The 14,397-nt window shown below is 38.3% G+C and overlaps 1 protein-coding gene across 2 annotated transcripts in view; it reads left to right on the plus strand.

Moving 5' to 3' along the window:
- LOC134212419 (platelet-derived growth factor receptor beta) overlaps positions 1-14,397 on the plus strand; it is a 538,624-nt gene that overhangs the window by 295,745 nt on the left and 228,482 nt on the right. For both annotated transcript variants that reach the window (XR_009979273.1, XM_062690252.1), the window contains exon 7: positions 10,001-10,188. Coding sequence is in view for 1 of the 2 variants with exons in the window: in XM_062690252.1 (XP_062546236.1) it covers positions 10,001-10,188 (188 nt within the window). In the remaining variant the exon portion in view is untranslated. The remainder of the gene's footprint in view (positions 1-10,000; positions 10,189-14,397) is intronic.

Consider the following 14,397-nt stretch of genomic DNA (forward strand, 5'->3'; position numbering starts at 1 on the left):
GATTTGCAAAATTAGCGTCTTCTACAAAGTTGTCTAGAATATAAGAATCATCGAGTGGGTGTTCAACATAATTTGCAATTCATTATATTGGCAGAATTTGAAAGGTGAAATCCAACTGGATGTATGAAGTGTTAAGGGCTATTGATCTCAAGATCGTGAGCTCTACCTCCAGAGATGTGAGATTCGGCGAGTAGCCGTTTCATATAACGTTGTTTAGATCAGAAATTCTCAAACCTTTTGGATAAGCCTGACAGACCTGACAGAATCCTATATTTTTGCGACTTACCAGGTACCAAATGCATTGATCCTTAGCAATTGGATAAAAATGAGTATGCGTTAGATTGAACAATTCATGAAAAATTGCTTCATTGGATTTGTATTGGATTCGGTTTGGATTTTGATTGGATTTGGATTGGATTTGGATTGGATTTGGATTGGATTTGGATTGGATTTGGGTTGGATTTGGATTGGATTTGGATTGGATTTGGATTGGATTTGGATTGGATTTGGATTGGATTTGGATTGGATTTGGATTGGATTTGGATTGGATTTGGATTGGATTTGGATTTGGATTGGATGTGGATTGGAATTGGATGGGATTTGAATTGGATTTTGATTGGATTCGATTTGGATTTGGATTGGATTTGGATGGGACTTGTATTGGATTTGGATTGGATTTGAATTGGATTTGGATTGGATTTGGATTGGATTTGGATTGGACTTGGATTGGATTTGGATTGGATTTGGATGGATTTGAATTGGATTTGGATTGGATTTGGATTGGATTTGGATTGGATTTGGATGGTTTGGTTGATTGGATTGGTTTGGATTGGTTTGGTTGGTTTGGATTGGTTTGGATTGGTTTGGATTGGTTTGGATTGGTTTGGATTGGTTTGGATTGGTTTGGATTGGTTTGGATTGGTTTGGATTGGTTTGGATTGGTTTGGATTGGTTTGGATTGGTTTGGATTGGTTTGGATTGGTTTGGATTGGTTTGGATTGGTTTGGATTGGTTTGGATTGGTTTGGATTGGTTTGGATTGGTTTGTGTTTGGATTGGATGTGGATTGGATTGGATGGGATTTGGTTGGTTTTGATTGGATTCGATTTGGTTTGGATTGGTTTGGATGGGACTTGTGTTGGTTTGGATTGGTTTGAATTGGTTTGGATTGGTTTGGATTGGTTTGGATTGGACTTGGATTGGTTTGGATTGGTTTGGATGGTTTGAATTGGTTTGGATTGGTTTGGATTGGTTTGGATTGGTTTGGATTGGTTTGGATTGGTTTGGATTGGTTTGGATTGGTTTGGATTGGTTTGGAATGGTTTGGATTGGTTTGGATTGGTTTGGATTGGTTTGGATTGGTTTGGATTGGTTTGGATTGGTTTGGATTGGTTTGGATTGGTTTGGATTGGTTTGGATTGGATTGGTTGGATTGGATTGGTTGGTTTGGATTGGTTTGGATTGGTTTGGATTGGTTTGGATTGGTTTGGTTTGGTTTGGATTGGTTTGGAATGGTTTGGATTGGTTTGGATTGGTTTGGATTGGTTTGGATTGGTTTGGATTGGATTGGTTTGGATTGGTTTGGATTGGTTTGGATTGGTTTGGATTGGTTTGGATTGGTTTGGATGGTTTGGATTGGTTTGGATTGGTTTGGATTGGTTTGGATTGGTTTGGATTGGTTTGGATTGGTTTGGATTGGTTTGGATTGGTTTGGATTGGTTTGGATTGGTTTGGATTGGTTTGGATTGGTTTGGATTGGTTTGGATTGGTTTGGATTGGTTTGGATTGGTTTGGTTGGTTTGGATTGGTTTGGTTGGTTTGGATTGGTTTGGTTTGGTTTGGATTGGTTTGGATTGGTTTGGATTGGTTTGGATTGGTTTGGATTGGTTTGGATTGGTTTGGATTGGTTTGGATTGGTTTGGATTGGTTTGGTTTGATTTGGATTGGATGGTTTGGTTGGTTTGGATTGGTTTGGATTGGTTGGTTTGGATTGGTTTGGATTGGTTTGGATTGGTTTGGATTGGTTTGGATTGGTTTGGATTGGTTTGGTTTGGTTTGGATTGGTTTGGATTGGTTTGGTTGGTTTGGATTGGTTTGGATTGGTTTGGATTGGTTTGGATTGGTTTGGATTGGTTTGGATTGGTTTGGTTGGTTTGGATTGGTTTGGATTGGTTTGGATTGGTTTGGATTGGTTTGGTTGGTTTGGATTGGTTTGGTTGGTTTGGATTGGTTTGGATTGGTTTGGATTGGTTTGGTTGGTTTGGATTGGTTTGGATTGGTTTGGATTGGTTTGGATTGGTTTGGATTGGTTTGGATTGGTTTGGTTGGTTTGGTTGGTTGGTTTGGATTGGTTTGGATTGGTTTGGATTGGTTTGGTTGGTTTGGATTGGTTTGGTTGGTTTGGATTGGTTTGGTTTGGTTTGGTTTGGATTGGTTTGGTTGGTTTGGATTGGTTTGGATTGGTTTGGATTGGTTTGGTTGGTTTGGATTGGTTTGGATTGGTTTGGATTGGTTTGGTTGGTTTGGTTGGTTTGGATTGGTTTGGATTGGTTTGGTTGGTTTGGATTGGTTTGGATTGGTTTGGATTGGTTTGGATTGGTTTGGATTGGTTTGGATTGGTTTGGATTGGTTTGGATTGGTTTGGATTGGTTTGGATTGGTTTGGATTGGTTTGGATTGGTTTGGATTGGTTTGGATTGGTTTGGATTGGTTTGGATTGGTTTGGTTGGTTTGGATTGGTTTGGATTGGTTTGGTTGGTTTGGATTGGTTTGGATTGGTTTGGATTGGTTTGGATTGGTTTGGATTGGTTTGGATTGGTTTGGATTGGTTTGGATTGGTTTGGTTGGTTTGGATTGGTTTGGATTGGTTTGGATTGGTTTGGATTGGTTTGGATTGGTTTGGATTGGTTTGGATTGGTTTGGATTGGTTTGGATTGGTTTGGATTGGTTTGGATTGGTTTGGATTGGTTTGGTTGGTTTGGATTGGTTTGGATTGGTTTGGATTGGTTTGGTTGGTTTGGATTGGTTTGGATTGGTTTGGATTGGTTTGGTTGGTTTGGATTGGTTTGGTTGGTTTGGATTGGTTTGGATTGGTTTGGTTGGTTTGGATTGGTTTGGTTGGTTTGGATTGGTTTGGATTGGTTTGGATTGGTTTGGATTGGTTTGGATTGGTTTGGTTGGTTTGGATTGGTTTGGATTGGTTTGGATTGGTTTGGATTGGTTTGGATTGGTTTGGATTGGTTTGGATTGGTTTGGATTGGTTTGGATTGGTTTGGATTGGTTTGGATTGGTTTGGATTGGTTTGGTTGGTTTGGATTGGTTTGGATTGGTTTGGATTGGTTTGGTTGGTTTGGATTGGTTTGGATTGGTTTGGATTGGTTTGGATTGGTTTGGTTGGTTTGGATTGGTTTGGATTGGTTTGGTTGGTTTGGTTGGTTTGGATTGGTTTGGATTGGTTTGGATTGGTTTGGTTGGTTTGGATTGGTTTGGATTGGTTTGGTTGGTTTGGATTGGTTTGGATTGGTTTGGATTGGTTTGGATTGGTTTGGATTGGTTTGGATTGGTTTGGATTGGTTTGGTTGGTTTGGATTGGTTTGGATTGGTTTGGATTGGTTTGGATTGGTTTGGATTGGTTTGGATTGGTTTGGTTGGTTTGGATTGGTTTGGATTGGTTTGGATTGGTTTGGTTGGTTTGGATTGGTTTGGATTGGTTTGGATTGGTTTGGATTGGTTTGGATTGGTTTGGATTGGTTTGGATTGGTTTGGATTGGTTTGGATTGGTTTGGATTGGTTTGGATTGGTTTGGATTGGTTTGGATTGGTTTGGATTGGTTTGGATTGGTTTGGTTGGTTTGGATTGGTTTGGATTGGTTTGGATTGGTTTGGTTGGTTTGGATTGGTTTGGTTGGTTTGGATTGGTTTGGTTGGTTTGGATTGGTTTGGATTGGTTTGGATTGGTTTGGATTGGTTTGGATTGGTTTGGATTGGTTTGGATTGGTTTGGATTGGTTTGGATTGGTTTGGATTGGTTTGGATTGGTTTGGATTGGTTTGGATTGGTTTGGATTGGTTTGGATTGGTTTGGATTGGTTTGGATTGGTTTGGATTGGTTTGGATTGGTTTGGATTGGTTTGGATTGGTTTGGATTGGTTTGGATTGGTTTGGTTGGTTTGGATTGGTTTGGATTGGATTTGGATTGGATTTGGATTGGATTGGATTTGGATTAGATTTGGAATGGATTTGGATTGGATTTGGATTGGATTTGGATTGGATTTGGATTGGATTTGGATTGTATTTGAATTGGATTTGGATTGGATTTGGATTGGATTTTGATTGGATTTGGATTGGATTTGGATTGGATTTGGATTGGATTTGGATTGGATTTGGATTGGATTTGGATTGGATTCAGATTGTATTTGAATTGGATTTGGATTGGATTTGAATTGGATTTGGATTGGAATTGGATTGGATTTGGATTTGATTGGTTTAGTCAATGGTTTAGTAAACCAATTGTTTTAAACAGAATTAACTGAGCAGTTTTAAGACAGCGTCACACGCAAAAAAAGCGTTCCCGAATTCGTGAACCAGCAAAAATACACCGTGATTTAACTCATGGATTTGGGAACACCTGTCACGTTTTCCAAAACGTTCCAGAAAACGTGACCGTATTCCCGAATCCGTGACTGTTGTTCACGAAAAAATACACCGTGAACTCGTTAGTTCACGAATTCATGAACGCTTTTTTTGCGTGCAATGCTTTATAGCTACAAGCAATAAATGTACAGCTGTTATGGATATTTGAACACATGCGCGGGTATAAAAAAAATAATACAATTAAATTTATACTTTCGTATAAACAGCTCCAAATAATTCGCTTATCAGAATAAACAGTGAAAGAGTAGAGACGGTGAATATTGTGGAGAATAAAGTGATCCTGAAAAAAGCATTTCCGGTTTTTGGTTTCATTGATAAATAAAATAGTATTTAAATAAAATAAGATGATAAATAACGAATTTGAAATTCTATCGTAGTAGGCATTTGAAATGCCAGCATACTAAGAAGCTAATGAGAAGAAATTTGAAATTGAATCTCAGTAGGCTGACATACAGTTCTAGATTGTTACAAGGGGAAAAAGAAAATAAATGAAGATCATTCAGTGTTCGTTTCTTGAGGCGTGAATACGTCATTTGTTTGCAAGTGTCCAACGCTTATTTTCAACAACAAAATAAGTTGGTGAACGGATTTGCTTGGCTACGACATGGCGTATACGTCACTTTTTCAGATTACGGCAGTGGTGTGCAAAGAAGTGGTACCATTATCACAAAATCGCATATGCTCCTGGGGTTTGCAGACGATATGAATATTATCAGGATTGATCGCCGTGCCGTGGAAGAGGCTTCTGTGCCTTTTAAGAGAGAGACAGCGAAAATTGGACTCACGATCAATACCAGCAAAACGTAGTACATGATCGCTGGCAATCAACGTGGGTTCATTAGTGGTGGTGGTAGCGAAATGGTGCTGGATGGTAAAAATTTGAAGTTATAGAAGAATTTGTGTTATGGAGCATTAGTGACGTGCGATAATGATGTTCTCAGCGAGGTGAAGATGCGTATTGCAGCTGCAAATAGGGTTTATTATGGACTTCGTAGCCAGCTTATGTCCCGTAGTCTGTGTTTGAGCGTAAGGTGCTGCGGACAATACTCGGCAGTAAACAGGAGAACGGTATCTGGTAGCGTCGCAGCGAATCATTAGTTGTACCAGGTGTATAAGGGGCTGGATATTGTTAAGCTTATACAACATGGCAGACTACGGTGGGCTGGACACGTTGTTCGTATGCCGGAAGAACGTCAAGCGCAGATAATATTTAGTGGAGAACCCAGACGAGGCCGCAGGCTTCGTGGAAGGCCGCGTACACGATGGCCTTTTGCAGATGAAGAGGACCTGATGGCGCTCAATGTTAAGGGCGACTGGAAGCTATTGGCCCAGGATCGAGTCCAGTGGAGAAGGATACTCCATTCGGCGTAGGTTCATCGAAGAGCTGTAGCCCATCAAGTAAGTAAGATGCGTGGTTAGAAAGCGAGACCAGTCCGGTCAACGAAATTTCAAGGTTGGAAATTCTTTCGACTTTCCTGGTCATGAATCGTCGTGTTAGCCTCATGATATACAAATGCAAAAAATGGCAATATGGCTTAGAAACCTCCCAGTTAATAGATGTGGAAGTGCTCAGAGCACACTAAGCTGGGAGGTGGCACTGTCCTAGTGGAGGATGTAATGTTGATGATCATTTTTTGTCTGAAAAAAACGTCATTAAACCGTGATACGATAAATAGATTGAGTGGACGAGAGGAGAATGGGTTTTGAAGTATATGCCGAGGACTTGACTGAAATAAGTGCTGGCCCTCGATACCTTAAGTCATTAAATATTGTTTTAAAACTATGGTGAGCATGAATTTCTTATTTGCAAGCATATGATAAACCCATTGAAAGATTACAAGGTCTAAAACATTCAGGCGAAGCTGCTTCCTGCGAGAAATATCAATACAACAATGCAACTCTTTGCACGTTTTGCCGGGAATGGGGTAAAACAAACCCTAAAGTTTGGCATCGACTGCAGGCTGATCTTTTTTTTTCGCAATATTTCATATAATATCAAACAAACAAAAACTAAACTAAATATGTATATTTTATAGGCTTGGTCAAGTTAGGCACTAGCGTGGCAAAGACAGTACCCTAACCCTACTAATTACCCGTGGCGCATGTTAAGATACAATCACTTTGAATGGCGAAATGAACAGCAGTTTTTTTCCGCAGAACATTGCGTTTTTTTATTAGTCATTAAAGTCATTTCAATACACATTAATCAGTAAGTTAATACGCTTCTTTAAAGGTATACAGCCTATTATCAGGTATTAATCCTTCTAAAAATGAGGTTTGTGTCTCCACAAAAGCAAAACTTCTCCTGAAAAACTTTGTCTAAGCAAGTTCATAATTTCATTACTTTTAGAGATTTATTACTTATTATGTGAAAAAGTTTTAAACATGTCCCCCCAAACAAGCATACAGGCATATGGAGACGCAAGGTGCATTGTTTCGTCAACTCCTTGTGACTGAACTTTTTGTGCAAAAATAAGAGGTGTGAGCATAGGCCTACTTGAAGTTTCACAGGGGTGATGCTGGGCCATTAGGCCGAATGACCATCAGGCCGAATGAGAAGTGAAGAAGGAAGAAAGAAGAAGAAAGAAAGAAAAAGGAAGGAAAAACAAAGAATGAAGAAAGAAGAACGGAAGATATGAGGGCTAATAGTAATACGAAATAAGAAGGAAGAAGAAAGAAAGAATATGAGAAAGGATGAAGGGAGAAAGAAAAAGAAGGAAGAAATAAAAAGGTAGAAGGGAGAAGGCAGAATAAATTGAAAAGAGAGAAGAAAGAAGGTAGAAGTATGAAGAAATAAAAAAGAAGGACGAAGGGAGAAGAAAGAGAGAAGACACAAGAAGAAAATAGAAAAATCGAGAAGTAAAAATGAGAAGAAGAAATAAGAGAGAAAGAAAAAGAAACAATGAAGAAAGTAGAGCAAAGAAGTATAAAAGAAACAGCGAAGAACAAAGAAGGGAGAGGAAATGAGGAAGAATAAAGAAGGAAGAAAGAAGAAGGAAGAAGCAAGAAGAAAAAAAGAAAATGGAAAAACTTCTCATTTCTCAAGCTTTACTTTTTGCCTCGCATTCGGCCTAATGACCATTTGGCCTATTAACTTTCGGCCTAATGACCTTCGACCTAATGACCTCCCACAGAGGTAATAGGAAAAAACGGATGATTTATTTCTGCTTTGAACAGTAGGAAATGCTTTTTGATCCAACATACCTCAGACCTCACATTCACTTACAACTCGACACCCTAGTAACATATTGGTTTTATGCTGGTTTTATTGAAGTCATGAAGAGCAAATAATGGTTTTCGTTACCGTTATAAAACTAAAAATGTTGTTTGGGCAGTTTAGGTATTAAAATAAAGTCAATAAATTGTACTTTGTTATGCGCATGAGATTGTCCTCCACAATTTATACCTCAAGTAGCAGCTATATCAAATACAACTTAAAAATCTATTAAAACTAATATAACTAAGTAAATAAGTAACTAAGCAAAAAAAAAGTAGAAATGAAAATAAAAACCCAGATCAATCCACCTAGCGTTGGTGGTGCCTTTCTCGCATTTAGTTAAGACACCAACCCAATATGGGGTTCATATGGTCCGATGTACCATTTTCTTCATAACTTTTAAACGCAATGACCGATCGTTATAAAATTTAATAGTGATCAACAAGGCTTTGTCCCCTGTCGAATGAAACTTGTTGCGAGAAAATCGGTCAAGGATTACTATGCGAAAAGTTGTCTAATGTTTTTATAGCTTTTGTGCTCACACATACACACACACACACATACACACATACATACACACGGACAGACAGACATGTGCTCAGCTCGTCAAGCGGACTCGATTGGTATATAATACTATGGGTCTCAGAGGCTTCTATAAAAAGTTCGTTTTCGGAGTGAATTGATAGCCTTTCGGTACAACTTAGTTGTACGAGAAAGGCAAAACGTCATTATGAAAAGAAAACATTGTCGGCATAAAACGTGATAAATCTTCAAAAGTAATGAATTAACGAACATTCTACAAAGTTTTGCAGGAGAAGTTTTGCTACAACTTTTGTGACGACAAAGATCTTGTATGTTTTAGAATGAATAAAAAACAGGGACAATTCCGTCTCGCAGCTTAGTGTTCATTCAGCACCTCCACAGTTGTTAACTGCGAGGTTTCTAACCCGAGTTATCACTTTGCATTGCATACGTATATCATGGAGGCTAACACGATGATACATTTATGCCTAGAGAAGTTGAGGAACTTTTCAATCCAAAAATTTCCTAGACTAACCATCCCCCCTACTTTCGGCATTGTATTACTTCGTAGCTGCACATCTTGCTAAGGAAGGCCCCGTTCTACACACTGAAGTTTGTCAAGATAATATGAATGGTGAAGAATTGTGTAATAGCATGAGTGAGAAATTCGCTGCCATGATCCATAATGCACCTAAGTTTATTTTTACGCGGTTTGATTTCGGTCAATTATGACCTCCAGCTGCAATTAAAGAATGAGATGACGTCACGAAAAAAAATCCGGGAAGAATCAAAGAAAACGCAATGTTTAAAAAAAAATTAGATCGGGAAATTTATTAATCTCAGTGGCGTAAAACAACACCTAGGTGTATATGAATAACTAGTAACTTGGCTAACAACCCTCGCAGTTATTAATTTTGGAAACTTTCAACGAACAATAAGCTGCGAGGTGGCATTATTCTAGTGCACCAGAGAAAGGGTGTAACGCCAACAAAGGGGTCGTACACTAATTATGTAAGCACTTATTGGGGGAGGGGGAGGTCTGCCATTTTCTTACGTTCCAAATAAATAAAAAAAAATTTGTATGGGGAAAATCTTACATGGGGGAAGGGGGTTGAAAACCAAGAAAAAATGCTTGCGTAATTAGTACACGGCCCCAAAAAAGAAATCCGAGCATTGAAATCATTAGTTATCCTATAGTTATACCACATAGATTTGTTAGTAAACTGAACAATGAAATGTAATCATCAACATTGAGATGTTACTGCCTTTTAGATTCGACCTGAACTTATTATTTCATAAACGAAATATCCTGAAGAACTGCAAACCATGTCGAGGGAGGTTAATTTACAACCCTATTGTCCAGTTTAGCAAGTTTCTCAGCATAGAGCATTTCTGAAAATGACAAAACGTACAAATCCTTAGATGAATATTTGGATGAAGCAACAAACAACGGCGGAAGTGATTGATAAATATCAAGCTGGGGGCTTGTGTGCAATAAAACATGGCAGCCACATCGTAAATCGTACACTTTAACTTTGATAATATAAACATCATCGCAACCACAGTTTTAATTTTCATGAACAATTTCCCCTCAAACTTCTATTCACAAACAGAACGCGACAATTTAGAGACAAAGCACGTCCCTGGGACGGTCATGAGAGGACGAAAAAGTTGTCGGCAAACGAAACCGGAAGCTGGTCGTTCGAAGTAGAAGACACATCCGACGATGAGAATAGTATCACGTCACAAGTGAAACTCTTTGACAGCCGACGATGCTTTACGGAATCGGAGTCAATAACCGGTAAGTAAAACTTGGGTGATCGGCAATAATTTCTCTGTTAGTAAGCGCGTAAAATGCATTGATCCTTGTAAAAAAAACCCAGATTAATCCACCTGGCGTTGGTGGTGCCTTTCTCGCATTTAGTTAAGACACCAACCTTATATGGGGTTTATATGGTCCGATGTACCATTTTCTTCATAACTTTTAAACGCAATAACCGATCGTTATAAAATTCAATAGTGATCAACAAGGCTCTGTCGAATGAAACTTGTTGCGAGAAAATCGGTTAAGGATTACTATACGAAAAGTTGTCTAATGTTTTTTATGGCTTTTGTGCACACACATACGCACACACATACACACACACATACATACACACGGACAGACAGACATGTGCTCAGCTCGTCGAGCTGAATCGATTGGTATATAATACTATGGGTCTCAGAGGCTTCTATAAAAGTTCGTTTTCGGAGTGAAATGATAGCCTTTCGGTAAAACTTAGTTGTACGAGAAAGGCAAAAATGTTGAGATTGTATACAAGACACGTCCGCTCGACGTGAACTACGTAAAACCAATTATAGTACACTGAAACAATTATCCCGCTCTATATAGAAGAGAAGGAATCATCCCACCGAAACTACTAACCAACTTTAGCAGCACCTCCCTCTCTGTGAGCCAGTAGGGACCCCACTGTCTAGTAGCTGGACCACCCCATTCATACATCCCAGTTCAATAATTAATCATACCCTAAAAGTAGGCAATTGCTAAGGCTGATGACATACTGGAAGCGAAGAGAAGCGAAGCGAATAGGTTGGAGATAAGCGATAAGTGAAGCGGCGATCAAAGCGAGCCATGACATACTGAAGGCGTTTATTCAGAGTGTTGATCTGGCAACAAATACAAGTGTAAAAACATGGATTTCGTCCGATGGAGAATATTTTGCTTCTCCAAGCACATTTAGCACAAAGAAGAAAAGTGTTGGCGAGATTTATAGAATGTCGCAATTGAAAATCGATTTTATGATGTGAGCGATAGATTATCACCACATACAAACAGATGAAAGGCGTACGCCCCTATGTTATTTTCACTCACCCGAGACTATGTTGAAAACAACTCAAATTTGGCTTCTTCCATGGAACAGCACACGTTGGGTCGATGCAGTTCTCTTTGTTTATAATATCATTCATGAGAGGGAGTGAGAAAACTACCTAATATTGAGTTAAAAATTTGAACTTCGTACTCAAAGTTGAGTTCTTAAAACTTTTTTTTAGGTTCTTTATTTTTCTGTGATGATGATGATGATGATTATACTACCATCTATTGTAGCAAGGCACCTGCCGATAGTACTGGCCATATCTGACAAACGATTTGATCATGATTATACTATTGTATGTATTTAATCAAACTCCTGTATGAAGGGCCAAAAATGGGTGGGGTGGTTCCATAAGCAAAGACACTTATGCGAATCCACGGGATAAATAGAGAATCTCCTTCCAGAAGAAAGTTCGTACATACAATAATATAATCTAGCCCTCGTTTCCCGATTGACCCAATAAATGGGGAGAAGATCCCGCCCTTTATTCACGAGATGTTAAAAGTTGACGATTTCACTCTTACTCTCCAAATCGCTTCAATCGGGTGCCCTGATGGTTTTTTATGGTATATAATCATATAGTTTCAATATTAAGAAAATCCTCAAATTTATGTCTGGGACAAATAATAATTCTTCCTAATTTGAAAATTTCATACGGTTTTTAAAATAGAAACTATCCCCTATGGTTTTGATTAATCATCAAAACCAAAAATATTACTATGTTTTAGTTTAAGTTTAGGTTCTTTATTTTTTCTGTGTACCTCAAAAAACAACTTCCACAAAAATCGTTTTGTCTTGGCTCCCAACCTTTTTAATAAACGGCGTAAACATACACAAATCCTAAAAATCCGCAGAAAATGACCACCAAAAAATTGTCGGAAAAAATTGGGACGACAATTTCCTTATCTATCGGATTCCGGCAAAAATTGCGCAAACCCGATTTTCGTTGAAGTTGTTTTTTTTCGCGGTTATCGAGATTTACGCAGTTTACGGGCATTTAAAAATACTCCCTTGAAACCGACTTCAGTGTAAAATCAAATATCAAAGCGATTGAACACAACAATTTCTTTCGGTTCAAACGCGCATTACAGATGCGTGAAAAATCTATCATTTCAAACTAATCCTAAATACGAGAAGGATATTAAAATAACAAGTGATACATCTGTTTGTCTGTGGTAGCAGCGAAATATGTTCTTTTTGTTTCAAATGCATGGACTGCGCCAAAATATTCCCAATTTTAATGAGTAATGTTCCGTACACACACTTAATTTTTTTTACCGGGCTCGGTTAATGATTTACCGATTTCTCAACAGCTGAGCTCTCGGTAGTCACCTCGGTAATTAAGTTTGATTACCGAGCTCTCGGCTCACTTCGCACGCTAGTAAAATGTCAATAACTACCGAGTAGCACTGTAAAAATAACTGAGCACTCGGTAAAACAAAATACGGATGGATCTGTAAAAATAGAGCAAACCTTTGTATTCCAAACCTCGTTCCAAACTACCGAATAAAACAAAATTTGTAATAGAATTTCTTGAAGAAAAAGAATACACAAATAATTTCATTTCAATCAATCATTTATTTCCGTTTATTTTAAGTAATATTCTTGGAGTCGTTGAAAAAAGAGCTGCAAAGCTTTTATGGTGGAATGCAAATGGAGGAGACGAATGAACCATTACATTGGCTGTTGTTGAAAAAACATAATTTAGACGACTGCGGGTGGACAATAACCCGTTGATAACGATTCTAGAAAGTGATCAGATGGGTTCAAAATGATGAGTTGAGTGGCGCCATGCAGCTCTATACCGAGCATAATACAGACATATTTTATTTTAACAATATTTGCCACTTTTTTTGGTCGTTCCATTTATTTCACTTCTTCCGGCACGATAAATTCACTACCGCTCTGCCACAAAATTGAACAAGTGATGGGGAAATTCGGTAATCATGCAATGACCTGAAACTATAATTATAAAAGAATTAAACATTGCTAAAATATACAATAATTGTTGCATTTACTTACACGCACGTCCAAATTTCAACCGCAATTGTACACGAACCATAGTCAGAACCGCTTTTAATTCAATCGACTGAAAAAACATGGCGTCATATCAAGCATCACGCTTGTTGAACGGAAACTGAGGGCTCGGTAAAAAGGTCACCGTGTACTCAGTAAATCGTATATTTTTACTGAGTGATCGGTATATTTTTTGACAAGTCTGAAAGATTTCCATAATACGGAGTAGATCGGTAAATTATATTACTGAGGAACAGTAATTAATTTTATATTGCTGAAAGCTCGGCAAAAACTAATACGGAAATCGGTTAATTCTTCATACTTTACTGACCACTCGGTTCAAAATTACTTTTACTGGATAGAATCTGTAAAAAATATTACCGAGCTGCAATTCTGAATCTAAGTGTGCATGTAAATAAAACCATACATATTTTAATGTTTTCATTAACAAATATACAATGCTGCTTGCCTCTCCCGCAATAATTTTTAACTAGCAACCCTATAACCAGAGACCGGTGGAGTGAAAAACTGTCGAAACGGCAACGTATGAAAATGCATGAAATCGTGGAAATAATACTGGCATCACTTGAACTTTTTGCTTGCTTCTTATCGAAGCAAAAGGTAAATAAACAAGTCGAACTGGGAACCGCTTTTGACGGTTCGATTGAAAACAAGAAGGCGTTGTCGTAATCTTCCGGACTACGATCAGACTCAGTGTCCTTGCAACGGGGGTAGACCTGACCTTTGCTCTCCATTGCAAATTGTTTTTCGACTCCTTGTCGCAGCTATAGAGAAATGAATTCAATATTTATTATAAAAAGCCGTTTTGTACCAATCCTCCAATCCTCTTTAAAATGCCGAACCACAACATATCAACCAACCATAGGTTTACGCTAACTTTCACCTACACAGAGACTGAGTAAAATTGTATTGCCATCTCTTTTCTTCCCACGGAAATTTTACTCAATTTCCGTCAAAAGCAGGACAACTCAAAACTATGAGTAATCCTGCTTTTGACGGAAACTGAGTAAAATTTCCGTGGGAAGAAAAGAGATGGCAATACAATTTTACTCAGTCTCTGTGTAGGTGAAAGTTAGAGTGTTGGTGTCGTGTTATGGAAG

This window comes from Armigeres subalbatus, chromosome 2, assembly GCF_024139115.2.
Source record: "Armigeres subalbatus isolate Guangzhou_Male chromosome 2, GZ_Asu_2, whole genome shotgun sequence".
In the NCBI taxonomy this organism is placed as follows: Eukaryota; Metazoa; Arthropoda; class Insecta; order Diptera; family Culicidae; genus Armigeres; species Armigeres subalbatus.